The 27,998-nt window shown below is 42.8% G+C and overlaps 2 protein-coding genes across 2 annotated transcripts; one reads left to right on the forward strand and one right to left on the reverse strand.

Annotated features, from left to right (window-relative positions):
• The first annotated feature begins 190 nt into the window (after positions 1 to 190).
• On the forward strand, positions 191 to 27,959 carry LOC101736995 (DNA-directed RNA polymerase I subunit RPA2). Its single transcript, XM_004932972.5, has 20 exons — positions 191 to 389; positions 700 to 1,029; positions 2,201 to 2,293; positions 3,045 to 3,191; positions 3,787 to 3,959; positions 4,266 to 4,515; positions 5,586 to 5,741; positions 7,319 to 7,485; positions 7,937 to 8,084; positions 9,006 to 9,066; positions 10,823 to 11,013; positions 13,317 to 13,470; positions 13,932 to 14,022; positions 14,751 to 14,946; positions 24,076 to 24,290; positions 24,453 to 24,591; positions 25,175 to 25,381; positions 26,192 to 26,395; positions 27,085 to 27,249; positions 27,758 to 27,959. The coding sequence occupies exons 1-20, from the start codon at positions 303 to 305 to the stop codon at positions 27,935 to 27,937; spliced, it is 3,354 nt and encodes a 1,117-aa protein (XP_004933029.1). The 5' UTR covers positions 191 to 302; the 3' UTR covers positions 27,938 to 27,959.
• Positions 15,489 to 21,662, reverse strand: LOC134201471 (uncharacterized). The gene has a single exon (XM_062676272.1). It carries the CDS (start codon positions 21,660 to 21,662, stop codon positions 15,594 to 15,596), a length of 6,069 nt encoding a protein of 2,022 aa, XP_062532256.1. The 3' UTR covers positions 15,489 to 15,593.
• Positions 27,960 to 27,998: the final 39 nt, after the last annotated feature.

Raw genomic sequence — 27,998 nt, forward strand, 5'->3', positions numbered from 1 at the left:
TGACAATATATCTAATCCCATATCATTTCATCTCGTTTCATATCGTTTCATCTCGATTCATCTCGTTTCATCTCGTTTCATCTCATTTCATTTCGTTTTATTTCACTTCATATTATCATTTTTCATATTTAAAACATAAAATATAGGTTGTATGGTATGATACTTTTGCTTTTTCAGTTAGAAAAGTAGAACTACCACTACTTCACTTTGACAGCTACGACATGTGGTCAATTTGTGTTTATTTATAAATAAAACCTACTGTAAATTAAGAATATGAAAGTTAAATACGTAATTAAATCAACATGAATCCAAAAAAACTAGCCCAAAACCCATCATTGGCGTACACAAGCCACCCAGATTATAGAAAACCGCCAAAAATAGCAAATCCGGTAAATAACCTTTACACCTCATTATTATTTTTCTTGTAAGCCCTTAAAAGCAATTTGAAAATCAACGAAGTAATCGCGATGGCGTGTCTTCGAGAAGTTTGTTATTAAAGATTTAAAACTTTTTGTACTAAGCCATAAATAATTAGTTTAATTCGTATACCAGTCGACTTAACCTAATAGGTGTATGGCTCTAATAAAGAATAAAAAAGAAAATTCGTGTACTGATTCATCACACTACTTTATTTTCTTTTCTAATTTCCTTTTTTAACTTGTTTCATTTTAAGAATAATAAATCATACACTCGTTACAGTACCTTCAAAGTCTTGGAGCGCCTCACATAGATTCATTCAATTATATGCTGGACGATGGCCTGAAATTTGCTATAGCTGATCTATTGCCATCGGAATTTGAGTTACCTAGTGGTGAAAAGGTCAAAGTGACAATCGATGAAGCAGCATTCGCTAAACCCAATGTTCCCATGGATACAGTAGGGGTTAAATCTCAAGTGGTCCTCCCAACAGAATGCCGGCAGAGAGCTGCTACATACAAGGGAGAGTTAAAGATCAGAGTCACTCTGTGCATTGACGGAAGGTCTGTCACCATTGAGAGGTCCTTAGGTTATTTACCCATTATGATTAAGGTGAGTTCATTGTGGTAATTTTCCTTTGAAATTTCAATTTAAATAATTTTGCTTTAAATTTGTAATTTTAGCTATCAGTGTATCAACACATTGAGGGGTATAATGAAAAATACTTTAGAGAATTTGAGAAACTTTTTGCTTCATGGTAATTAATGGTATTATAATACTAGTGAAAAAAATATGTCAGCTGTAAACTCATGTTAATGTATATGGAATGCAAATAAATTGGACACTGTTACCTTTAAAGCCTAATTCTGTTATATTAACAAACTAGTTTTACAATTCTGGTCATCAAATAAAGTTTTAGGAGGAAGGTTCGACTGACACTTGAGCATACAAAGATAGTCATCGTGGCCTAAAGGATAAGACGTCCGGTGCATTCGTATATAGCGATGCAACGGTGTTCGAATCCCGCGGGCGGGTACTAATTTTTCAAATGAAATACGTACTTAACAAATGTTCACGATTGACTTCCACGGTGAAGGAATAACATCGTGTAATAAAAATCAAACCCGCAAAATTATAATTTGCGTAATAACTGGTGGTAGGACCTCTTGTGAGTCCGCGCGGGTAGGTACCACTGCCCTGCCTATTTCTGCCGTGAAGCAGTAATGCGTTTCGGTTTGAAGGGTGGGGCAGCCGTTGTAACTATACTGAGACCCTTAGAACTTATATCTCAAGGTGGGTGGCGCATTTACGTTGTGGATGTCTATGGGCTCCAGTAACCACTTAACACCAGGTGGGCTGTGAGCTCGTCCAATCATCTAAGCAATAAAAAAAAAAAAAAAAAAAAATTCTAATAATCACTAAATGATATGTTAGCAATTCATTGCCTAAAGCACTTTTAGAGCAATTTATATGTTAATCATTCACAGCCTGGGATCCTGATACTATGATTTCTATGAAATTATTATTTGAAAAGTTGAAATAAGGAAAACAGACCCTATAATTTAAACATTAAGAATCTTTATATTTGTTAATAGTGTAATACAGAGGATAGTTTGGTGGAGTCATAATGAAATTATTATGATGACTATCAATTTAGAAAGAAAACTTTTGTTATTCTAACCTTCTTTTTTATTACCCTTGTAACAGAGGAGCTTATGGTCACCTGAAAGTGGGGTGTAGTTCTGAATATTGTTTAAAAGTAATGCTTTATTTAAATTTGTAGTCTAAAATGTGTCATTTGGCTGATTTATCACCTGAAGAACTGATTGAGAAAAATGAACATGCTGATGAATGGGGTGGATATTTTGTAATAAAGGTTTGTAACTACCGTCATTTCAAAGAAACTATATTTTCAGTAAAATTATTGCACAAAATGTTAATAATTAATTAAGTATGTGTTAGTGATTCTGAAAAGAATCAGCGCAGGACCAATCATTTTTTAGAGGCTTGGAGGAGGCCTATGTCCCACAGTGGACATCTCTGGGCTGATAGAAGACGAAAAAGAATATTCTAGAAACCCACTGTATGAATAGATTCCCAATGCTGTTACTGCAGTCAAAACCACTGTAATGAGAGTGTCTGACTGAGGAGAAGCTATCGATTAACATGCAGCTTTTGCTGAAATAATAATTCTTCATCTCAAAGCTGACAGTTCATGATAATATTCAGTAGTCATTAGAGAAGATTGTTACTGCTATTGTAAGTCTTAATAAAATTTCAGTAATAATATGAAAGCCTTTCAAATGGCAACAGATGACTATCTCACAAACAATATATAGTTTACTAGCGACCCGCCCTCACTTCGCTTCGGAAACTGTAATTTATTATTGATTTCTCCACTATTTAATGGATGTTACTATATATATAAACCTTCCTCTTCAATCACTCTATCTATTAAAAAAAAACACATCAAAATCCGTTGTGTAGTTTTAAAGATTTAAGCATACATAGGGACAGACAGATATAGGGACAGACAGATATAGGGACAGACAGATATAGGGACAGAGAAAGCGACTTTGTTTTATACTATGTAGTGATAATGAACACTTGTTAATACTTAATACTAGGGCCATGAGCGTCTAGCCCGTATGTTGTTGGTTACACGAAGGAACTACCCTGTGGCCATCAAGCGGTCAGGATGGAAGATGCGAGGAAATCTCTTCTCAGACTATGGAGTATTAGTACGTTGCGTCACCTCCGATCAGACCAGCACGGTGAGTTGAATAAACAAGTAAATTAATTGTCCAAGACACATTGCTTACATTACTCGCTTGTAATAAAAAAAGAAATAGTTGTATATATTCCAGCATCAAACTCTAGCAAGTGACCCCACTGCTTACCTATTAGAACATCAGTCTAAGGATCTTCTTACATACACAGAGGGCTACTTGAAACACGATAGGTATAACTAGTGGAATAAAAAAGTACCTTTTTTTTTCCTACCTAAGCTGATAGCCTTGAGAGGCTATTTCAGCGTAATCTTAAATAGTAGGTGAGCTCACGGGGTTCAAACCTGACGACGTAGCTAATACGAACCCTAGCAAGAGCTGTGCTTCGCAGAATCTACCACCGGATCGGAAACGCGACCCACTGAGAAGATCCGGCGAGAAACTCAGTGGGCTGTGTCTGTGGGTTAATTTACTCGTCGAGCCCTTCGACGGGTTCGACGAGAACGATGACCGGTGCTTGAGATACCTAAAAGCACCGTTGGTGGATCGGGAGGATCCGAAAAGTACCTTGAACTTATCCTAGTAGGTGCTATTTTAGAATAACAAACCTTTGTTCTACCAAGCTAACTTTCTTCTACAGAACAATGTTCTGCATTTCCTAACGAATGGCACGTGCAAGCTGATGTTCTCGTACCGCAAGATGATGTACTACGCTCCCCTACTCCTCATAATGAAGTGCCTGGTCCCGTGGCCGGATCACTACATATACACACTGCTGTTGCAGCATAATAAGAATGATTTGTACTACGTCAAGTAAGTCAAGCTTGGTTCCTCGTTGGATTGAAATTGCATCAGATCTTCAATTTTTTTTTTATTGCTTAGTTGGGTGGACGAGCTCACAGGCCACCTGGTGTTAAGTGGTTACTGGAGTCCATAGACATCTACAACGTAAATGCGCCACCTACCTTGAGATATAAGTTCTAAGGTCTCAGGTATAGTTACAACGGCTGCTGGCTGCCCCACCCTTCAAACCGAAACGCATTACTGCTTATAGGCAGGGCGGTGGTACCCACCCGCGCGGACTCCCAAGAGGTCCCACCACCAGTAATACTGTTTCAGTTGCATCCAGAATATGCTCCGAGAGCTCCACGAGGAAGGTCTGCACACATCCGAAGAGTGTCGCCTGTACTTAGGCAAGATGTTCCGCTCCAAGCTGTACGAGCTGCCGCCCTGGGCTACCGAGATGGAGGCGGCCCAGTTCCTCCTGGACCGATGCGTTATGATCCACCTAAAGAACAACACGGACAAGTTCCACGCTTTAGTCTTCATGGTCCAGAAGCTCTACGATCTGGTTCAGAATAAGTGTAAGGTGAGGGTTCTAAAGGCCGCCGGTGTAGTGGTAAATGACATGGTCACTACACAAGGGGGTCGCGGGTTCGAATCCCGCCAAGGGAAGATATTTGTATGATAAATATAAATGTATTTTCCAGGGTTATGGATGTATCTTAAATATATATGTGTATAATAAAAATCTTACATTTATTTCCGTTATCGGGTACCTGTAATACAAGTTCTTTACGAACTCATCACGGGACCAGTTAACGTGGCATGAATATAGTAAATATTTATTTAACGCTCAGACACAGTCCACTGAGTTTCTCGTCGGATCTTCTCAGTGGGTCGCGTTTCCGATCCGGTGGTAGATTCTGCGAAGCACGGCTCTTGCTAGGGTTAGTGTTAGCAACGTCGTCAGGTTTGAGCCCCGTGAGCTCACCTACTAGTTAAGTTTACGCTGATATAGCCTCTCAAGGCTCACAGCTAGGGTAAAAAACAAAAAAAAAAACATGCAAACTGCCACTCTCGCTGAAGTGGATGAGTAATGCGCGCGATACTGACTGCTTTTGAGAAGTCTCTTGATGCCATTTCTGTATGACCTATGTTTATGGACATTTAGATACGAACTTAAGCTTTTGAAAACAACTCCCCAGTTTAACAACTTCTATGTCGAATCAAACCCAATTCTCCACAATTACACAATTTTACTGGTGATAGGACCTCTTGTGAGTCCGCGCGGGCAGGTACCACAACCTCGCCTATTTCTGCCGTGAAGCAGTAATGCGTTTCGGTTTGAAAGATGGGGCAGCCGTTGTAACTATACTTGCGACCTTAGAACTTATATCTCAAGGTGGGTGGCGCATTTACGTCGTCTATGGGCTCCAGTAACCACTTAACACCAGGTTGGCTGTGAGCTCGTCCACCCATCTAAGCAATAAATAAAAATTATCAAATCTTGGAAATTAGTAGCGGTACCTATTATATAATTGCATGATAATTCATGCTTCATGCAAGCTCCGGTCAGTGTAATGTCTTCTCTATTTGTTTTTCTCAATAAAGTTGCAATTTTATTTAAATATAATAAATATATTTGCGTGGTTTCAGGTGGAAGGAGCGGATGCTGTAATGATGCAGGAGGTGATGGTGGGAGGCCACCTCTACTTGCAGGTGTTGAAGGAAAGACTCCAGAATATTCTCAATAACGTCAGGATACAGATCCTTAAACGCGCCAAGACAACACATCGACTAGTCATCGGTCATGTGAGTGATGAGTAATTATATACATCTATACTTCTATACTAATATTATAAAGAGGAAAGATTTGTTTGTTTGTTTGTCAATACAATACAATAGGCTCCGATTTAAAAAAATCTTTCACTGTTGGAAAGCTACGGTATCCCCGGGTGACATAGGCTATCTTTATTATATTTTCAAAAAAAATTGTGGTCCTTATTGAAACTCCAATAATGTAACCCAATGTGTAAAAAAATTACCTAAAATTCTTTACATCGCGTACCCTACTTCCCAAGCGAAGCCGGGGCGGGCTGCTAGTGTTTCGTATTCCACAATTCATGTACACCAGTGATTATCAAACTTATTTCTTTTACCGCCCCCTTTGAAAATCAATTATTTTTCAGTGCCCACCATTTTTTATACACCTCTAAAAGTTAAAAACCACAATTTCACAAATAATACATCGCCCCCTAACCCACACCAACACCCCTCATTTTTTCTGGGCCCCTTAACGCCCCCTTCTAGGTTTCAAACGCCCCCAAGGGGGCGCTATCGCCCACTTTGAGAAAGACTGATGTACACGATTAAAAGCAAAATAACTTTCTCGAATAGAATTATCTCATGGTACTCTCTTTACTGGTGGTAGGACGTCGTGTGAGTCCGTATAGGTAAGTACAACAACCCTGCTTATTTCTACCGTGAAGCAGTAATGCGTTTCGGTTTGAAGGGCGGGGTAGCCGTTGTACTGAGACCGTAGAACTCATATCTCAAGTTGGGTGCCGGCATTTACGTTGTAGATGTCTATGGGCTCTGGTAACCACTTAACACCAGGTGGGCTGTGAGCTTGTCCATCCATACATGCAATAAAAAAATCATGTCGTAAGCTTGACATCCATTCTTTCAACCATCTAGCATACAGGAAGGCCGGTCAATTTATAAACAAACTAGCGGCTCGCTCCGGCTCCGCTCGGGTCTTTAACAAAAATTTCAACGATATGACGTTGTTTTATTTTTTTAAATAAAAGAACACTTATTGTGGCATAACTATAATAGTTAGACATATGCTGTGGCGACACTTTTTGTAAATAGTAATGTATTCTACAAAGTCGTGGTACATTCTTTTATTCTATCATCAATAGTTTTCGCAGGGCACGCGATGTAAAGAATATTTTAGGTAATTTTTTTTTTATACCTTTGGTTACATTATTGGCGTTTTAGTAAGGATCCCTAATTTTTTTCAAAAAAGATTATAGCCTATGTCACTCGGTAACAGTGTAGCTTCCAAGCAGTGAAAGAATTTTTCAAATCGGTTTAGTAGTTTCGGAGCCTATTCAATACAAACAAACAAACAAATATTTTCTCCTACTTACGCCGAAGGTTTTCGTCCCGCTGTACAGGGAAGAAAGTGTAACTTTTCCTCCCTGGGTACTGACAAGTGCGTATGCGCGTTAGTGTCTACGTCTGCTCTCACGCACATAATATTCTCTGCCATTGTTGTGCTCGGGTAATTTGCAATATTGTGTTTAGTGTAAAAGTGAAATAAACAAAAGGCAATAATGTTTATTATAATAATATTAAGTATAGAAATATGGTTTCGTTGACAGAAAGAGCTTCAACAAATCCTCCGCGCGTGCGGGAGTCTAGAGCAGAAGATGGAGACGTTCTTGGCCACGGGGAATGCGCCCTCCAGCAACGTCAACCTCACGCAGTACAAGGGACTCACCATCGTGGCCGAGAACATCAACAGGATGCGATATATGTCGCATTTCAAGTTAATATTTATGTTTTTTATTTATTTCCTTATTTAGAAGTCGTCGTGGCCCAAAGGATAAGACGTCCGGTGTATTTGTATAGGAATAAGGTCGTGTAATAAAAATCATACCCGCAAAATTATAATTTGCGTAATCACTGGTGCTACCACCAGTGATTACCTTTCCGCACGGATTCACAAGAGGTCCTACGACCTCTTGTGAATCCGTGCGGAAAGGTGAGTACTGAGCCTATTTCTGGCGTGAAGCAGTAATGCGTTTCGGTTTGAAGGGCGGGGCAGCCGTTGTAACTATACTGAGTACTGAGACCTTAGAACTTATATCTCAAGGTGGGTGGCGGTGATGGTTCCAGTAAACACTTAACATCAGGTGGACTGTGAGCTCATCCACCCATCTAAGCAATAAAAAAAAAGATTACCGGTCGTTTGCTAATAATGGCGTTGTGTGCTTAAGGTCGATTCACCGCGGCTCGTTCTTCATGGAGATGCGCACGACGGAGGCCCGGCAGCTGCTGCCGGACGCGTGGGGCTTCGTGTGTCCCGTGCACACGCCCGACGGCGCGCCCTGCGGACTGCTCAACCACCTCACCATGTCCGCGCAGGTCTGTCGCCCCCCGCCCGCCGCCCCTCGCCCCGCCGCCCCTCGCCCTGCCGCACCTCGCCCCGCCGCACCTCGCCCCGCCGCCCCTCGCCCCGCCGCACCTCGCCCCGCCGCCCCTCGCCCCGCCGCACCTCGCCCCGCCGCACCTCGCCCCGCCGCACCTCGCCCCGCCGCCCCTCGCCCCGCCGCACCTCGCCCCGCCGCACCTCGCCCCGCCGCACCTCGCCCCGCCGCACCTCGCCCCGCCGCCCCTCGCCCCGCCGCCCCTCGCCCCGCCGCCCCTCGCCCCGCCGCACCTCGCCCCGCCGCACCTCGCCCCGCCGCCCCTCGCCCCGCCGCACCTCACCCCGCCGCACCTTGCCTCCCAGCTGGGACAGCCCGATGTACATCCATGTTATAGTTCGACACGCAATGGAAAAAGCGCAGTTAACGCGTGAGGTCAATGCCCTCGTACGAGTCCCGAATGAAATGTCATCATCATCATGGCTCCAAGCCGGTTTTGGCAACGGGGACCAAAATTTTCTGTCCAATAACTTAAATGCTAATGTCCGCGCTTCTGATGCGCTCCAATATGGCTATGGTAGCTTATCTTGTTCTTAAACGTGCGCAAACAGAAGCTACACGTAAGAACACCACCCACGAAGTTGTAAAAAATGGTGGAACGAAATGTACAGAGTGTGCTGAATGCTGTCAACTCTTAATCCAAGACAATAAACTAGATGTGCGTTAGTGGTTTTATTTATCATATCTGTGGGTACAGCTTGGTATAAATCTAGGTGTTTTACCTACCTATTAGGTACCGTCTCGAACGATTTTTTAATCATACCACTCGTGCACTTTAGTTGCCGACTGTACATAAAAAAACGCGTCATAGCTTATTGTTTTTTCGGCAATAAATTAAAAAGGCACATCTCTGTTTCAGATCACACAAATTCCCGATCAAAAATTAGTGGATAATCTTCCTTTAGTTTTACAAAACTGCGGTAAGTTTCAATTGATAATTAAAATTCTCATGGGTTTTTGTTCTTCGAACACGACTTAATGAATTATACTAATTATTCAAGTAATGTTTAACTTTTAAATGACTACTACACATACCGAATCGAATAAATCGATTTTTCTTAACGGAATAGAAAAGGCTGTATGTCACATTTTACATAACATCTTATACCTTTAAACGAGCAATTCTTGTAATATATAATCTGAATCTCGGAAACGGCTCCAACGATTTTCATAAAATTTAGTATACAGGGGATTTCGGAGGCGACAAATCGATCTAGCTACGATTTATTTTCAGAAAATGTTGTTTTATTCGTGTTTTCAATAATCAATGCACTATGACATGTCCTTCTTCAAACGAGGCTTATGGAGAGTATTAAGCGATAGGCAGCGGCTTGGCTCTGCCCCTGGCATTGCTGAAGTCCATGGGCGACGGTAACCACTCACCATCAGGTGGGCCGTATGCGCGTCTGCCTACAAGGGCAATAAAAAAAAAATATTTATAGATAATCAACTTTATGACTCTTCCCGACATCAATTGGCGAATATTAATACTATTTTTACTCCTTTAAGGACACAACAAGATGGAGTTATAAAAAAAAAAGCAGAGCAAATCTCGGTCATCATCTAGTTATACTAATTTAATATTCATAACATTATTATAATATCGTATAATCCTTTAATCGTCCCTTACCACGAAAACTGTACAGTAGGTATTCGAAACTAATATAACCGGAATAGAATCGGGAATTTTATATGGACAATAATAAACGCGAATTTAAACTATAAAAGTAGATTTAATTGGGTACAGGGTGTTGATTTTTGTAAGAATAAAAAAGTTTCAGAATTCATTCAACTATGATTGGTCTGCTTGACCCTGATCACTGGAACACGGGAGTCAGTAATATTCAGTATATCTAATAACAAAAAAAAAACGTAGGCATGTGTGTGTGTGACAACGCGAATGCTGCTACACGCTTTGAGACGTGAGGTCGAAGCCCCAATTGTACTGTACAATTGTGATTGTCGCTTCACGGTAGAAAGAAGTAGGATTGGTGTTGCCCTTCGGTTTGGGTTTACATTCTTATCGCAAGTAAATATCCGTTGGGGATCATAGTACGCTGGTTCTATACTCAGAGAATATTGATGTCCATTCTCCGATGAATCCGTTGTGCTGCTCTAAGCCCACGTCACTGTTCCATACACGACTGAGGTGGGCCCAGTTTACCACGCGGACCTGGTCAGGGACGACCATAACTTTCGGCTCTTGCGCGAGTTTGCGCATGCATGGCACACGGCGCGCACGTCGCGCGAATCACAAGAACTGCCTGGCGACGAAGAATGTGGGTGATGTTAGCTGCCCCAGAATGGGGAGAATGCTAGTGGAGTGAAGGGGACGGTGTTAGTTTGTAGAACCGATCGGTACCTCGGTGCCGTGAAGTTCATGCTTCGGTCCTAATAACCGCAAGGTTGGTGGGACCATAGGAGGTGGTGGGAATGTTCCATACACGACTAGGTATATATGACTTGGGTACAATTGAGGCCGTCACGTAACTCGACTGTCGAATCTGGAAGTTTCTTTCTTATTGTATATTCCTGTGTGCTTAGTGCGAGTTTCTTTGACGTAAAAGTTAACTTAAATTTTCATGCAGTTGGAACAGCGCCCCTACAAATTTGAGTTAACTTTTACGCTATCGGGAACGTTAAAAAACTCGCACTAAGCACAGTGGTACCAAACAGGTATGGAGCCCATAAGCAGCGTGCTCTGCGACCGCGACACGTACAAGTACCCGGTGTTCGTGGACGGGCGGCTGGTGGGCTACATCGCGGAGAGCGGCGCCGAGAAGTCGGCCGCCTACCTCCGCACCCTCAAGATAAAGGGCGAAGAGGTTCCGATCACTACCGAGATTGTGGTCATCCCTAAAAAACAGGTGAGTGTTTATTATTTGGACTTTTTGGCGGGAACACGAAGAATTTGTTTTATTTTGTCTATTTCGTGTTTCTTCGGGCTTAAATGTGTAACTATAGTAGAATTATTTTGTCCGTGCAGTTTGGGTAATAAAAAATCGGAGCGGTGAAACGAGTATTTTGCTCTCTCTTCCACTCACGAGCATAGTGGACGGGCATAGTGATGCACATTATTGTTGTCGATAAGCGTTATCGATAGTGTATTTAGTTTTGTCATTTTGTGGGTTAGTGATAAAAATGAAATAAAAAATCACTAATCGAACACTTACACCACATATCGCCGCAGCAAGTTAACGAGAACGGCAGAAATTAACACTTTGTAACTTTTCAGGATCTATTCTTATTTCGGTGAAAATTTTTAACACATTGTTGATAACAACACGTGCAAATATTATTTTGAACTAGCTGACCCGGCAGACTTTGTAGTGCCTCAATCGATAAATAAAAGACCTAAACTTTGTATAAAATAAACTTAAAACAAACAAAAGGAATCCGTCCGAAGGGGGATACGTCAAAGGGAAAACAAAATTGTTATTTTTATTTCATTCCGAGCATTTTCATATTTATCTACGTTTTAAACCTTCTCTGGACTTTCACAAATAATTCAAGACCAAAATTAACCAAATCGATCCAGCCGTTTTCGAGTTTTAGCGAGACTAACGAACAGCAACTGAAAATAATTCGTAGCTGGATCGATTTATCGCCCCCGAAATCCCCTGTATACTAAATTTTATGAAAATCGTTGGAGCCGTTTCCGAGATTCAGATTATATATATATACAAGAATTGCTCGTTTAAAGGTATAAGCTCGCTTAAAGGTATAATATAACGGTGGCTTATTGACTGTTAACACGACATCTCCTATCTCTCTCACTCAGTCATGCTTCATATCTTTCATTCATACGTTACGTTCCGTTCCATTCCTACATATATATATTTTTAAGCGATTTTATGACTTGGTAACTAAGACCTTCAGGTCAGGTCATATTTTAATGTATATTCTTATTTTTATGAAAAATGATTATATGGAGTGAAATGAAATGAAAATCATTCATTTGGGACATTAATTAACTGAGGTGAAATTAAATGAAATGAGATGAGATGATATGTCCTTCCTTCCTTCCTTCCGCCCGAGACCAAGACAATGCTTGTTCAAACTTTGGTCTTCCCCATGATCGACTATGGTGATGTGTGCTACTTTGACCTGAATGCAGATCTACTCAATAAACTTAACCGGCTTCTCAATAACTGCATTCGATTTATTTATAATCTTCGAAAATACGATCACGTATCTTCTTATCGCTCCCAACTCAAATGGCTCCCCATTCGTCAACGCCGTAGCTTGCGTGCTCTCAATACTCTTTACTCTTTGTTGCACTCCCCAAATCCACCTGCTTATTTAACTAATTCCTTTCAATACTTAGGGTCTGACCACAGCCGAAATCTTCGTTCATCTCACAATCTTCTTCTTCGCTGTCCTCCACATAGTTCTGACTTTTTACATTCTTCATTCACAATTCAGTCTATTCTTCTATGGAATGCGCTCCCACTCAAAATAAGGTCGGCCACTACACGTGAAGCGTTTAAGACGAAGGTTCGAGAACTGTTTCTCAGAGAGTTAGCAGAGTCATCTAATTGATAATATTTGTTTATATATGTTTTTATATGTATATATTTATATATATCTATATATTTATGTATATGTATTTATTTAAGTACTATGTATTATGTATGTTATATATACACATAATATATGTTTAAGTAATATCCCCTTCACACTACACCTACCAAGCTTCATCTCTGCACTCCCCTAAGGTAGACTGTTAGAGAATGCCTATGGCATTAAGTCCGCCTTTATACTTTCTAGTATAAGAAGTTATAAATAAATAAATAAATATGTGATAAAATATATTTTTTAGTAAAATGGTGGTCATTTACTGAGATTTTTTAGCGGACTTTTTGGAAGATCCCGAGAAGTTACGTTCAGCGGCTTTGTTTCATTTTCCCACATTTGTGCACTTTTACACATACAAAACAGTTAATAAGCCACCGTTATTACACGTTAAAACTTGAGGAGACACTAAATTAACAAAAATTGCCAACATCTCTTCTAAAAAAAATTCCCAACATCTCTTCTCTTCTTAACTCTGTTTTTTACTGCTTCGTGACTAACTACTGCGCGTCAGGACGGCTGACCCCACCCGCGCGGGCTTGCAAGGCGTCCCCGGGGTTAACCAATCTAGAAACCGATATGCTGTTATTCACAGATCTGCGCCCAATACCCTGGCATATTCCTGATGACGACGGAGGCCCGCATGATGCGGCCGGTCATCAACCTGGCCACCTCGCAGTTAGAGCTGATCGGTACAATGGAGCAGCTGTACCTGGATATCGCCATAACGCCGAACGAGGTTCACAAAGGTGGGTAGTTGGAAAACATTGGGCCGTGACCGCGACTCTGACTTGTCTCAAAGTGGTTCGTGTGATAAAAATCAAACCCGCAAATTTTTGATTTGCGTACATACTAGTGGTAGGACCTCTTGTGAGTCCGCGCGGTTAGGTACCACCACCTTGCCTATTTCGGCCGTGAAGCAGTAACGCGATTCGGTTTGAAGAATACTGAGACCTTAGATCTTATATCTCAAGGTGGGTGGCGCATTTACGTTGTAGATGGGCTTCAGTAACCACTTAACATCAGGTGAGCTGTGAGCTCGTCCACTAATCTAAGCAAAAAAATAAAAAACTTCACGTTGTGATATGTTCATGGACTCCAGCGCTGGACCGTGTACTCTTTGCCTATCTAGTTTATTAAAAGGGGTATCGTTGGGTCGAGTCCTCCGTCAGGGTCGGCACTGATCGTTGGTTGACCTTCACGTTTCCAGGTCAGACGACGCACATGGAGCTTTCGCAGTCAGCGTTCCTGAGCAACTTGGCGCAGCTGGTGCCGATGCCGGACTGTAATCAGTCTCCAAGGTACGTATCAGCGTCACTGGGGTAGGCCACACTGGAACAAGAGAGGGAGAGCTCTTCCCTTTCCGCACCGATCCGTCGCCGTCGAGCCGGGGACCGGAGGAGGGAATACGCCCTTACGTCCCGGCCCCTGTAGGAAGCATTCCCCCGGTGTAGGTCAAGGGGCGACCTGAGAGGGTGGAGGCCGCGCGACGCGCTACCAGTACTCTAGCGCGCTGCCGAGGAGTATCAATAATAGAGCAACTGGTTGGCGGTGTATCGCGTCCCGACCAGGCTGGCTGGTTCTGGTCCAGCGGTGTATTCCGGGACACCAGCGGCACCGTCTGGGCGGCCTGACGGGCAGCCGTACCGAGACGGCCGACGTTTCTGAGCCGCCTCGAAGGCTCCGTCGGCTGGGCATCCTTGGGGTGAGCTGCCCTGTCTGGTTGTAGTGTTGACCGCGGTAACCCCCTACCTCATCCGGGTTCTGACCTCGGAGGGGATCGGACACTTGGGCGAAGAATGCAGGGGAGTCGTTTAGTGGGTAGGACTCTAAAATTCTTTGGGCCCACGGTCTGTTCCCAACACCTTGCAGATCGTTAAGTCCCACATACACCTTGTGCCCCCTAGGCGCGGGGACCTCGTAGGAGGTTCGGCCCCCGGCCCGAAAAAAAAACACTTGACAGCAGTGTGTTTTAATGTTGCAAATATCCTTTCGCCGGTCGATATATAGACGTGCCGCGTTCGCACAGGAACATGTACCAGTGCCAGATGGGCAAGCAGACGATGGGCACCCCGGTGCACACGTGGGGCGGCACCGGCCCCGGCAAGCTGTACCGGCTGCAGACTCCCGCCGCGCCGCTGTTCCGCCCCGCGCACCACGACCGCCTCGCCCTCGACGACTACCCCGCCGGGACCAACGCCATCGTCGCCGTCATATCCTACACGGTCAGTACCCCTAACCTGACCTTGAACCCTTAGCTAGGTGACATCCAGCCATGCGGACTTCGGATGTTGAGATGGCAGTTAAAAAAACGGTGCATGTGAATAAAGTGTAACTTCTTTTTGGATGTGTAGTATTATGGTTTTCTTCATTTTTCTTCATCAAATACATTTTTTTAAATCAGATTGCTCTTGTGATACTGATTGCTGTGTATAAGAGATGCGATAGATAGAAAAATAAATAAAATAAATACTTTTAAGTACTTCATTAAAACATGGGCCGTGTTGGGGTCCAAGGGGAAGTTTTGTTGAGTTCCAAAGAGTTAGTGTGTTGTTTGAGCACCTTTATTATATTGGTAAAGGACAGATGTGGCGTCTTAACGAGTGCGTGTTGCTAAGTGCACTGCTCTGATAATATAATAAAATAACCTGACACCACAATGACGACGCACGGCGTGTCCACGTATTATTTAGGTATGTGCAAACCGTACATCTTGGCAACCCAAAAGAGCAAGAAACAATCGATTAACAATAAATGAAATAGTTCGTAAGCTTAAATAAAAATGTAAAAAATATAAAAGTTAAAAATGTAAAGGTAAAAGTAAAAATATGTATAAAATGACATTTCACAACAAAATTACTTAAAATTTAACTTAATCAAAACTAAAGGCAAAGTTGGTTCCACTGGTGTTTACGCTTCGGGCTGGCTTCGGTGGTGGCGCGACTTGGGATTGAACACCATCATCTCGTCGGTCGTGCCGCAGGTGAAATGTTTGAAGTTCGATATCTTCAGTGGGTGCAAGTGGATGGCTCTTCTTTTTCTTTAAGCAGTGGGAATGTTTCCTCACAACCCACACGAGGCCAATAACCAGAGCTGCTACTAATAATAAATATGTAATGACATACTGATGTATGTCATGCGCTGATATGATGGTCGACGGAAAATGTTTTTCCTGCTCCTTTTGCTTAGCAATCTCTTTAGCGATTATTTTTGTTTCACGTGCTGTAGACTGGAACAGATTCGGAGTGTAGTTGTATATTAAATTTACTATTTTGTTTACTGAATTGTCCAACGTTGTACTTGCGATTTCATAATCTAACTTCACACGGCTGTTATAACGATTATGCGCATATATCGTTAAGTCATTAGACTGAAGTACACATCCTTGTGGCAGCGATACTATCCCCGATGACGTCATGGTGTGTGAGGACACGTCACTGTTGCATATGGTGCGTAAAGTACACCTATCGCAGCATATGACGAGCCACTTGTTCGATGCATGTAACTCAAGCCACGCGTCCTTGCATGACGCGCTCTCGACGTCACAGGGCTCGAGGTTTTGATGTGACAGCAGTTTCGCTTCGCATGGAGCTCCGTTGCTATGCATGTCAAAAATAGGTTTATTTGTTTTGCATATAATTTTATCTGAACGTTGTTGGAGACAGCTCTTAAGATCATCTTCATTTAGCGAAATATATATATTTTTCTCCAAGTTTACTGCGATATATTTCGATGAAATTCGCATATATGCGTAGCTTTCATTGTTTTTCACAGGCAATGGTATCGCCCTGTATAAGTTAAAATCTTCATTAGATACAAGTGGTATATGCATTTCAAAAAGAAAATAGTTTTCGGTGACCCGCGCCTTCACATATATCAACGTGTAGAGATCCTTTATATCTTCTTTGTAGTTTCCTACGGGTAAAGATAAGTCTTTCGGAATTTTTCCGGATATTTCGTTCAATTGCTGTGTAAGATGAGCTGGAGATATCAGGTGCACATCTATATGTCCTTGGTAGACGTTTGTAAGCGAATTGAACAGCATGTTTTGGAAAGTCTTTAGGCTGTTTATAAGAAGATATACAGTCAATGATGCCGAGTTCAAATAGGTAGTGGCGGAGAGAATCTGCATTTCCGTTTCAATTGTTGCCAAGTTTAAGTTGGTTTGGTTGACAAAGCGGTCGATCATATCGAATTGCCGTTGAATGTTATCTTCACTTTTCTTTAGAACTTTGTTTTCTAATTCCACGATGCTAGTTTGGTTTTTTATTAGCTCAAGTAAATAGTCTTCGTTGGTCTGAATCGTTTGTATGTCATATTCATATTTTTCAGCAAAACGTTGGTCCAATATTCCAAACAAGCTATTGGCTACGTAGCCCACTCCGTCCACCAAACCGCGTTTTTTTCTGCTAGTCAAATGTTTTTGCGGATTTATCAAAATCGAGTTATAATGACCGAGCAGTTCCATCTCGTGGCTTAGTTGTTCTATGGTAGTTCTGCAGGTTTGTATATTCGCACTGTGACATAAATCTTTCACCGTATTAAAATAGTTTTCGACACGACGAGTTCCTTCCCAGTACGTTGTTATGTTGTAATACATAATTAAAGTCCATTCATTGTGTACCATTTGCATTTTACCGATCGCGTCATAGTAGATAGGGCGCTCGCGTTCTAAGCTTGTAATTTGAGCTCTTAATAACGCGGACCCATATGATCCAGATATAAATGTAAACATTGTCAGCATCGTAAGTAAAACACTCGATAATTTATTTCTGCCCTTTCTGTTCTTGTTTTCAAAATTTGACCTTTGTTGCTCCTTAGTTGTGGGATCTCCTTCTTCGATTTCAGACCCCAACGGTAAAGGTGATAGTTTTGTTACGGGACGTTTGGTTACTCCTGTTCGAGTTTTGATGGTCGTAACTCGGACATATCCGTCAGAACCTGGGTGGGTTTCGAGCACCCGCCCTAAAGCCCATTTTCCAGGAGGTAAGTTGTTATCCTTAACCAATACGATATCGCCGACGTTGATATTTTTCGTAGGTTTGTTCCATTTACTCCGAGTTTGCAGTTGTGTTAGGTACTCGTTGGACCAATTTTTCCAATATTGTTGTAACATTTGTTCTACAAGTTGCCATCGACGACGTACGCCAATGTGAACGTCAGTGTAATCTGATAATGGTAACGTCATTATCGCGCCGCCAGTGATGAAATGGCCGGGTGTTAAACAGTTGTAAAATTCTTCTGGATCTTCAGTAAGAGGACACAAGGGCCTCGAGTTTAAGCAGGCTTCTATTTTTGTTAGTAGCGTTGACATCTCCTCGTAGGTGAGTTTCTGGTCACCTAGCACTCGTCGTAAATGTCGTTTCATGGATTTGACGGCGGCTTCCCACAAACCGCCCGCGCTCGGCCAGGCAGGGGCGTTAAAATGCCACTCGACTTCCAGTTTAGCTAATTCATCAAAAAATTCGGTTGTCATGATTTGTTTGAAGTTTTTGAATTCCTGACCTAGCACTTTTGCCGCGCCGATGAAATTAGTTCCACAATCTGAGTACATATGTTTAGGGGTACCACGCCTTGCGCATAGTCGTTGAAAAGCTGCTATGAATGTTTCAGTGCCGAGATCGGAAACAAGTTCAATATGTACGGCTTTGGTAGCCATACATATGAATATTGCAATGTATCCCTTAGAAGTTTTTACACCTCTGCCTTTGTTTATTTTCAGTTCGAGGTAACCAGAGTAGTCAACCCCTGTAAATGTAAAGGGTCGACATGGGGTTACTCTCTGTTGCGGAAGATTACTCATCAGTTGATGGTTGTCGGTTTGTGTGAAACGGTGGCAGCGCACACATTTTCGTAGTTGAGTTTTGACAGCCCTGTTGCCTCCGACGATCCAATATCGCTGTCGTATGTAAGTCAGCGTTAGCCGAGCTCCTCCATGCAGTGTAGTTAAATGGGAATATTCAATCAAAAGTTGCGTTAATCGACCTTTATGTGGTATGATAATTGGGTTTTTCATTTCCGCAGGTAAGTTTGAGTTTTGGAGGCGGCCGCCCACGCGAATTATCTTATCTTCGTCTAAGTAGGGGTTCAGCTTCATAATTGCGCTCCTTTTCGACACATTTTCGTTTTTCAAAAGTTGTTTATATTCTTGATTGAATTGTATTTGTTGTATGTGTTTGATAATATTTTTTCTTGCTGTAGTTAGTTCGGTAGTAGTCAGATACGGGGCCTCAGATTTCCTTTTAGCGCTCATGTTTGTTATGCAACGTAATATCCAAGCAGTAACTCGGAAAACTTTTGTTAATGAACTGCATTTATTTAACAAGGTTGTTATCCAATTATCCTTTTCGTGATTTGACGAAGTCTCTTGATTTTCCTTTTCTTTGCAGCCAATGTTTGTATGGTATGTTTTGTAATTTGCAGTCTCATCTGTTTCAATTTTCTTCAAAAATGCAGGACCTTGAAACCATAAATCGAAGGTCATTAGTTTACTTGGTAGCATGCCTCTCGATGCACAGTCGGCAGGGTTATGCTCTGACTTAATGTAACGCCATTGTGTGGTAGGTATAATCCGTTTGATTTTTGTAACTCGATTGGATATGTAGGCCTCTCTTTTAGCAGTGTCCCCTTGGAGCCACGCGAGAACTACTTGCGAGTCACACCATGCTTGAATTTTCAGATTGTATTCCGATAAAGCCTTCTGAGTTTTTTCCATGAGTTTAGCCAACAGTAAGGCGCCACACAGTTCAAGCCTCGGCAGCGTGGTTTTTTGTGCTATAGGAGCCACCCGTGTGCGGGATACAAGTAGCGTAATTACTGGAACTCCGTTGGAATTTGTCACGCGACTGTATATAACACAAGCGTAAGCTTTCTCGCTTGCATCACAGAAACCAAGTAATTCTATATCTTGTTTTGTTTCGCCAATCCATCGTTTCAAAGTTATGTTACGAATGAAAGGCAATTCTATTTTTAGTTTTTGCCATTCTTTCTCAATATTTTGGGGAATTTCATCGTCCCAATCAATGTTTAGAGTCCAGACTTTTTGAAATAGTAATTTTGCAGTAATGGTCACCGGAGACAGCCATCCCAACGGATCATAAAACTTAGAAATTTCAGACAGTAATAGTCTTTTTGTTAGTTGTTTAGTACTTTGCTTCACAGGCCATTTTAAGTGAAATGTGTCGCTGTTAGTGTTCCAGGTAAGTCCTAACGTTTTTGATGTTTCATCAATTTTGAAATCGAAGCTGTTTGTTGTTGAAATTTGCTCTTTAGGTAAGTCTTCTAATAAAGTTGGATAGTTGCTGGACCATTTGCGTAAATTCATCCCCGCACCCTTTAGTAAATCGATTAGGGACCTCTGTAACTCCTTGGCGGTTTCGAATGACCTTTCACCACTAACAAGATCATCTACAAAGAAGTGGTTCTCCAGGACCTCTGCAGCTGCAGTGGGGTACTTATGACCATCATCAATGGCGAGTTGTTTGAGTGTACGTAAGGCTAGCCAAGGAGCGGGTTTGGTACCGTAGGTCACCGTACAAAGTTTATATTCTTGTAAAGGTTGTTCTGGTGAATCTCGCCAGATAATTTTTTGTAGGTGTTGCTGATCATCATTTATCCACACACAACGATACATTTTTTCAATGTCAGCAGTAAAGGCAAATTTGTATGTTCTCCACTTCAAAATAAGCGACTGAATGTCCTTTTGAAGGTTGGGGCCCTTTTTCAAAAGGCTGTTTAAACTGTGACCACTCGATGTTTTTTGAGATGCATTAAAGACTACTCTCAGTTTGGTTGTTGTAGAGCTCTCTTTCAAAACACCGTGATGTGGTAAGTAACAGTCGGCGTATGTTATATGAGGCGACAGTTTCATGTGGCCCAGGTCCGCATATTCTCTGATAAATTCTTTGTACATAGTTGAAAGTTTTTTATTTTTAGCGAGCCGTTTTTCCAGTTGTAAAAATTGTGAGACAGCGATAGGTCTCGATGAACCTAATTTTTCTTTAAGGTCAGGGCGGAGTGGCATCTTCACAATATATTTTCCGTCGGGAGCACGTTGTACTGTTTCCGAATAAAATAGTTCACACTGATCGCCCTTGGAAATATCTTCAGAATTTTGTATTTCTTCGCTCTCCCAGTACTTTGTTAATTCATCAAAGTTCACCAAGGTCACGTGGCAATTAAACGTTTTCATTTTCCCACATAGGATCCATCCTAGATGTGTTTGTTGTGCCACAGGGGATTGACAGCTTCCTTTTAAAACTCCATTGAGTATAATGTCTGAATAAACATCGGCACCCAGTAGTAAGTCGATGGGGCGAGAGATGTTGAAGTCAGGATCAGCCAGCTTTAAGTTTTCCAAATGAGGCCAGTTCGATTTTTCGAAAGTAGCATTCGGTAAGTTATTTGTAAGTTTTTTCATTATAAGTGCTTGTATTTCGAAGTCGTATTCAGAGTTTATTGATTTACAAGATAAGTTTAGTTGACCCCTGCAATCACCAGATACTGAACCAACCCCCGAGATAGTAGCAGCGAACCTTTTCCTCGGCAGGCGTAATACCTGAGCGGCATTTTCTGTTATTAAGTTTACTTGTGAGCCCTGATCCAAGAGGGCCCTAAGTTTTACATAAGTGCCATCATAAGCCTTTATTTTCAGTAGAGTTGTAGTTAGTAAAATTTCAGTTTTATCCAATGATAAGTGATTCGAAGCTTGTTGCTGAGAAGAGGAGGCTTGTTGTCCAAAGTTATTTTTACCATTCGCTGGAATTTTCCAGTTCACGTTGTGCAACATGGTATGATGTTTCATGTTACACTCCTTACACGTTTTCGCTGATTTACATTCTTCGTTATTGTGGCTATAGAGACAATTTTTGCAGAGTTTCAATTTCGCAACAGTGTGGTTTCGCTGTGCAGTATCCATGTTAATAAATTTAGCACATTGCATTAAAACATGATTTCCATTACAATTCGGGCATTTTCCATAAGTAGCGTGATAGTTATAAGTTTTCTTAGAGTCATATGTAAATTTTTTTACAGGTTGTTTGTTGTTAGCCGGTTTCTAATGAGATGTTTTTTCTGAAGTGGTATTTTTTACAGATTTTGTTGATTTTGCAGTTTCATATGCCATAAACTTGCACTCCAAAAAATATAAAAAATCTTGCAAGTTTTGTAATTCTCTGTGATCTCGGATGTCGTTCATATAATCATTTAAAGTTGTTGAATCTAATTTTGGTAACATTAAATGCACGATCATTGGATCCCACGTTGCCGTATCCAGTCCGATGTTAGCTATGCCGTTCATGCATTCCTTAATGACGTCATGCATTTTCTTGAGATTGTTAGCGTCGGGCTGATGTATAACAGGGAGACTCATCATCGTGTTGAAAAACGATGAAAATTGTAGGCGGCGATTATCATACCGTTGCACTAAAATATCCCAGCAGGAGTTGTAGTTTTCAGCACAGACGGATAAATGCTGTACCAGACTTTCTGCTTCCCCCTTCAATTTGGTTTTCAGGTGTTTCATTTTTTGCGCTTTGTTAATTGTTGGGTTGTTATGGATGGTTTCGAGAAACAGATCCTTAAAAGAGATCCACTTACTGTAGTTTCCGTAAAAATCAGGTAATTCCATTCTCGGTGTCGACTGCTGATAGTGTGCATTCGACCAAATTTTAGATTGAAGTTGTTTTCTCAATTCATCATATTTTTCTTCGATATCTGAGTACATGCGGTAATAGTGATCGTTAGACCCCTTCAGCTGAAAGTCAATTTCCCAGTGCAGTTTGTCGATGGACTCCCACTTCGATTTTAAAATGTTAAAATTATCTTCCAGCTCCCACTTTTCACTAGTTCTAATGATGTCAATTTTAGACAATGCATGATAAATCGCATTAAAATTGCATTCTTGTTTATTTAAAAGTTGTTGTATTTTTTCAGATTTTCCGTCCTCGCAGTCTTGAGTGTAGTCAACAGAAATGTCACTTAAATCAAAATTCACACTATGTTTTTGCTGTTTCAAGTATTTAAGTCTGTTGTTTATGTCTGTTTTTGTTGCTAGATACATTTCTTTAGTTTTGTTGTAAACGTCTTCAGAGAAATAATGTATAGTTTTGTCTTCCAGTTCCAGTAGTAATAAGGCATTTCTCGCCTCGAAGTCTCTCCACTGTTCTTCCAAAGATGACAAACGTATGTTGAGGTACTCTTCAGTTTTTCGAGACGAAGAATCTTTGCGGTAGTTTGTACACAAAGTCTTGATATTCTCGAAACAAGTTGATTGAAGTTCAAGTTTATCCATGTTGATGTTATGAAATAATGTGATAGCTCACCAAACTTGGCACGTAGTTGACGGTGACAAGTACAGCTAGGCGTAGTTCACGACACGAAGATCCAATTTTGATAAATTGGTCGTATCCAAATCTCACTATGTTTATGCACTCTTACCCAGTGTGTGCGCCCTTGTCTCAATGCAGCTGGGGATTCTCGCTTGTGAGAGGCCAGCCGAACCGATTCGCCACTGTTGTAAGAGACACAAAAACATGCGAGAATAAGCTCGAAGGACCAAAAAAGATGTTGGGGTCCAAGGGGAAGTTTTGTTGAGTTCCAAAGAGTTAGTGTGTTGTTTGAGCACCTTTATTATATTGGTAAAGGACAGATGTGGCGTCTTAACGAGTGCGTGTTGCTAAGTGCACTGCTCTGATAATATAATAAAATAACCTGACACCACAATGACGACGCACGGCGTGTCCACGTATTATTTAGGTATGTGCAAACCGTACAGGCCGCTTAATTAATTAAAAAAATTCGAGCTCACAGCACACCTGGTATGAAGTGGTTATTAGAGCCCATAGACATCTACAACATAAACGCGCCACCCACCTCGAGACATGAGTTCTAAGGTCTCAGTATAGTTACAACGGCTGCCCCGCCGTTCAAATCGAAACGCGTTACTGCTTCACGGCAGAAATAGGCAGGGAGGTGGTACCTACCTGTGCGGACTCACAAGAGGCCCTCCCACCAGTAATTACGCAAATTATAATTTTGCGGGTTTGATTTTTATTACACGATGTTATTCCTTCACCGTGGGAGTCAATCGTGAACATTTGTTAAGTACGTATTTCATTAGAAAAATTGGTACCCGCCTGCGGGATTCGAACACCGGTGCATCGCTACATACGAATGCACCGGACGTCTTATCCTTTAGGCCACGACGACTTCACGTATTTAATTAAAGCTTACATAAATTACCTAGATTTTACAAACGGGGACAAAGATGATAGAATGCGGTGAATGGCAAGCGCGAGTCGCAATAAAATTATGCACAACTTAATACTGTGTTACCCCGCTCCGGCCGCCCCCAGGGCTACGACATGGAGGACGCCATGATCCTGAACAAGGCGTCGTACGAGCGCGGGCTGGCGGCCGGCTTCGTGTACAAGTCGGAGTTCGTGGAGCTCGGCCACCCCGCCTCGCACTTCGGGCGCGAGGGGGGCCGCGCCGACCCCCCCGGGCCCCTGGACGCGGACGGGCTGCCCGCCCCCGGGGCCCGCCTGCTGCCCGACGACCCCTTCTACAGGTCAGTCAGCGGGTGCTTAGTGCGAGTTTCTTAACCTTCTCGATAGCGTAAACGTTAGCTCATATTTGTATGGAATGGGATCGTTTGCCTGCGTTTGCCACTAGCCACCAGCTGTTCCAACTGTATGTTAAAATGTTAAACTATGTTCCGATCTGTCCTCAGTTATTACGACGGTGAGAAAAACAAGTACGTGGTGGGGCGCTACCACGGGAAAGAGGAGGTGATCGTGGACAGCGTCCGGCTGTGCGGGGACTTCAGCGCCAAGCCGCTGGCCAAGGCCTGCATCACGCTCAGGATACAGGTCTCTATACAGGACTAGTACTCGCCAGATTATCGAAGTCCGTCGTGGCCTAAAGGATAAGACGTCCGGTGCATTCGTATCGAGCGATGCGCCGGTGTTCGAATCCCGCAGGCGGGTACCAATTTTTCTAATGAAATACGTACTTAGCAAATGTTCACGATTGACTTCCACGGTGAAGGATTAACAAGGTGTAATAAAAATCAAAAGGGTGGGGCAGCCGTTGTAACTATACTTGAGACTTTAGATTTTATATCTCAAGGTGGATGACGCATTTACGTTGTAGATGTCTATGGGCTCCGATAACCACTTAACATCAAGTGGGCCGTGAGCTCGCCCACCCACATAAAAAACTAATACTGGTGGGTGGGTCTGTGGGCTCCGGTAATCACTTAACACCGGGTGAGCCGTGAACTCGTCTATCTAAGCAATAAAAAATACACTGAAATTTTCTATATTATCGGCTATTTCCTAGTTTATAAAATAGACATTGTACATGTCAGTTGTACATGTCAGTGTTGCCATACGTTAGCACCAGACGACCGCTCACACAGGATGTTCTAAAGTGTTAATTATATATTCCCAGCGCAACCCAACGGTGGGCGACAAGTTCGCGTCGCGCGCCGGCCAGAAGGGCATCTGCTCGCAGAAGTGGCCGGCCGAGGACCTGCCCTTCACGGAGTCGGGGCTGGTCCCGGACATACTGTTCAACCCGCACGGCTTCCCCAGCCGGATGACCATCGCCATGATGATCGAGTGCATGGCAGGCAAGGCGGCCAGCCTGCACGGACACGTGAGGATGCACGCACTAACTTTAGTTTAACCTCTAACGCGGAATTTCAACAAATATGCACACAGTAAAAAGTTGTCTCGGCATTTATACATTACAATACCAGAAACGGTTACGGTAGGCAGTGGGTTGGTTCTGCTCCTGGCATTGCTGAAGTTCATGGGTGACGGTATCGACTCACCATTAGGCGGGCGTATGTTCGACAGCCAACAAGGGCAATAAAAAAAAAACAAATTAAAAAGTACAATAAATATATTGGTGTGGTTCTCTAGTGAGAAATCTCACGACACGTATTAACAGTGACCGCTATTATTAATTACTGTTGAGATGGTTTGATTCGGTTTAGTGCGGCTAACATGGCGTCTAGATCACGATTATCAAAATGGATGAAGTAATGGCATCGTTATAAACCTTCGGACAACTGTTGAGATAGTGAGTGACCCTACTGCGCTCTACATGCACTATTGCATATTTAATATATTGTATTTGGATAATGGTTATTAGGTAGTGACCCTACTGTGCTCCAAATGCACTGTAGGCACAGATTAACATTCAATATGTACTGGCGCAATGCGAGCTCGCTCTGTGGGGTCCGACAGTCACTAGAAGCAAAGTCCATTGAAAAATTCTATATATGACCACCATTTTACTGAGATTATATTTCATCCCATATCATCTCATACTATCATTTTTAATATAAAAAAGTTTTCATTAAAATTAAAATATTAGACTTGACCTAAAAGTCTTAGTTACCAGGTCATGATACCGCTTAAAAAAAAAACTAGCATCAATGACGCGAGTGTCGGCCGGCAGGTGCACGACGCGACTCCCTTCCGCTTCAACGAGAAGGACACCGCCATCGACTACTTCGGGCGGCTGTTGGAAGCCGGCGGCTACAACTACTACGGCACCGAGCGCATGTACAGCGGCGTGGACGGCCGCGAGATGACCGCGGACATCTTCTTCGGCGTCATACACTACCAGCGACTCCGGCACATGGTCTCCGACAAGTGGCAGGTGGGATGCGGGAATCGACGTCCTCGACATCGGGAATTTACTAAAAAAAAAAACTCGGTGCATGTGTATGAAGTGAAACTTCTTTTGAGATTTGTAGTATTGTGGTTTTCTTCGTTTTTCATCCTGAAATCAGACCGCTCTTGTAATAGGGAATGCTGTGTATAATAGATGCGTCATCTTATTTATATTAATTTATATAAAAATTTTACTTCATTAAAATATATGACACTACACGTTACTAACGCTCGCGCTGGCCTGTAACAGGTATACTGCGCGCATTCACTCTCGCTCTGTCTCTTTCTAGCAACCTTGTTGGAAGTCGCTTTAGAAGTTTCACTTCAAAAAACCAAAAAAAAAAAGCTTTATTTAGAATCCCTTCTTTTACTATATTGGTGGTGTGTGGTCGGTAGAGGCCCGAAACGTTCGATACGTTGGACTGACCAGAGCTGCACTACCCTCGACATCACAGTTCACGATGCTCTACACTCGGCGGCAGATAGAGGCAAATAGCGTGGAATGGTCCGGAATAAACTCTTGTTGCGAGGAGGTCACGACCCTCGGTATTGAGGAAACCGAAGCAAGAAGAAGGTCAGAGACAAATCTCTATGGAGAGACCGTCTAGTGCCGTCGGGAACAACATCCCGGTTTGAAGGGTGGGGCGGCTGTTATACGGCGGTGTGTGTGTACAGGTCCGCACCACCGGGCCCGTGGACGCGCTGACCCGGCAGCCGGTGAAGGGGCGGCGGCGCGGGGGCGGCGTGCGGCTGGGGGAGATGGAGCGGGACGCGCTGGTGTCGCACGGCGCCGCCTTCCTGCTGCAGGACCGCCTGCTGCGCTGCTCCGACGAGACAGAGGTCGGTGACGTACTGCTTGCTCTTCATATCGATACCTCACCGACCTAACTTTACTTTACCTTAACTTTTAATTTAACCTTTAAAGAAATATGACTTTCTAAAACGATACCGTAGATTGTAGGATTTTTTTTTCCTACCTATGCTGGGTTTTTTTTATTGTTTGGCTGTGTGAACGAGCTCACAGCCCACCTGGTGTTAAGTGGTTACCGGAGCCCATAGACATCTATAACGTAAATGCGCCACCCACCTTGAGATATAGTTCTAAGGTCTCAGTATAGTCACAACGGCTGCCCCACCCTTCAAACCGAAACGCATTACTGCTTCACGGCAAAAATAGGTTAGCCGGTGGTACCTACCCGCACGGACTCACAAGAGGTCCTACCACCAGTAATTACGCAAATTATATTTTTTTGTGTGTAGCGTGTTTTAATCTCAGTATGTACTTGAGTTGTGCTGTAATGCGACGTGTTAGCGTCAGTACTAAGCGTGTGTGTGTGTGCGGCGCCAGATGGCGGTGTGCACGTCGTGCGGCAGCGTGGCGGGCGCGCGGGGGGGCGGCGCGTGCGCGTGCGGGGGGCGGGCGGGCGCGGTGCGGGCGCCGCACGTCTACAAGCTGTTCGCGACGCAACTCGCGGCGTTGCACGTCAACTGCAGCCTCAAGTGCGTCGACAAAACTATACAACAATAAATCCGAATTGTAATTAAATACATTGCCTGGTTTTATTTCAAACGAGCTTCTAATTCCCTAA

The sequence above is a fragment of the Bombyx mori genome, chromosome 26 (assembly GCF_030269925.1).
Source record: "Bombyx mori chromosome 26, ASM3026992v2".
NCBI classification, from domain to species: domain Eukaryota; kingdom Metazoa; phylum Arthropoda; class Insecta; order Lepidoptera; family Bombycidae; genus Bombyx; species Bombyx mori.

Coding starts and splice junctions, on each gene's coding strand:
- LOC101736995 (XM_004932972.5), top strand. CDS start 303: ATGAATCCAAAAAAACTAGCCCAAAACCCATCATTGGCGTACACAAGC. Junction 8,085..9,005: donor ACCTCACCATGTCCGCGCAG/GTCTGTCGCCCC, acceptor TCTCTGTTTCAG/ATCACACAAATTCCCGATCA. Junction 26,396..27,084: donor TGGTCTCCGACAAGTGGCAG/GTGGGATGCGGG, acceptor GTGTGTGTACAG/GTCCGCACCACCGGGCCCGT.
- LOC134201471 (XM_062676272.1), bottom strand. CDS start 21,662: ATGCAATGTGCTAAATTTATTAACATGGATACTGCACAGCGAAACCAC.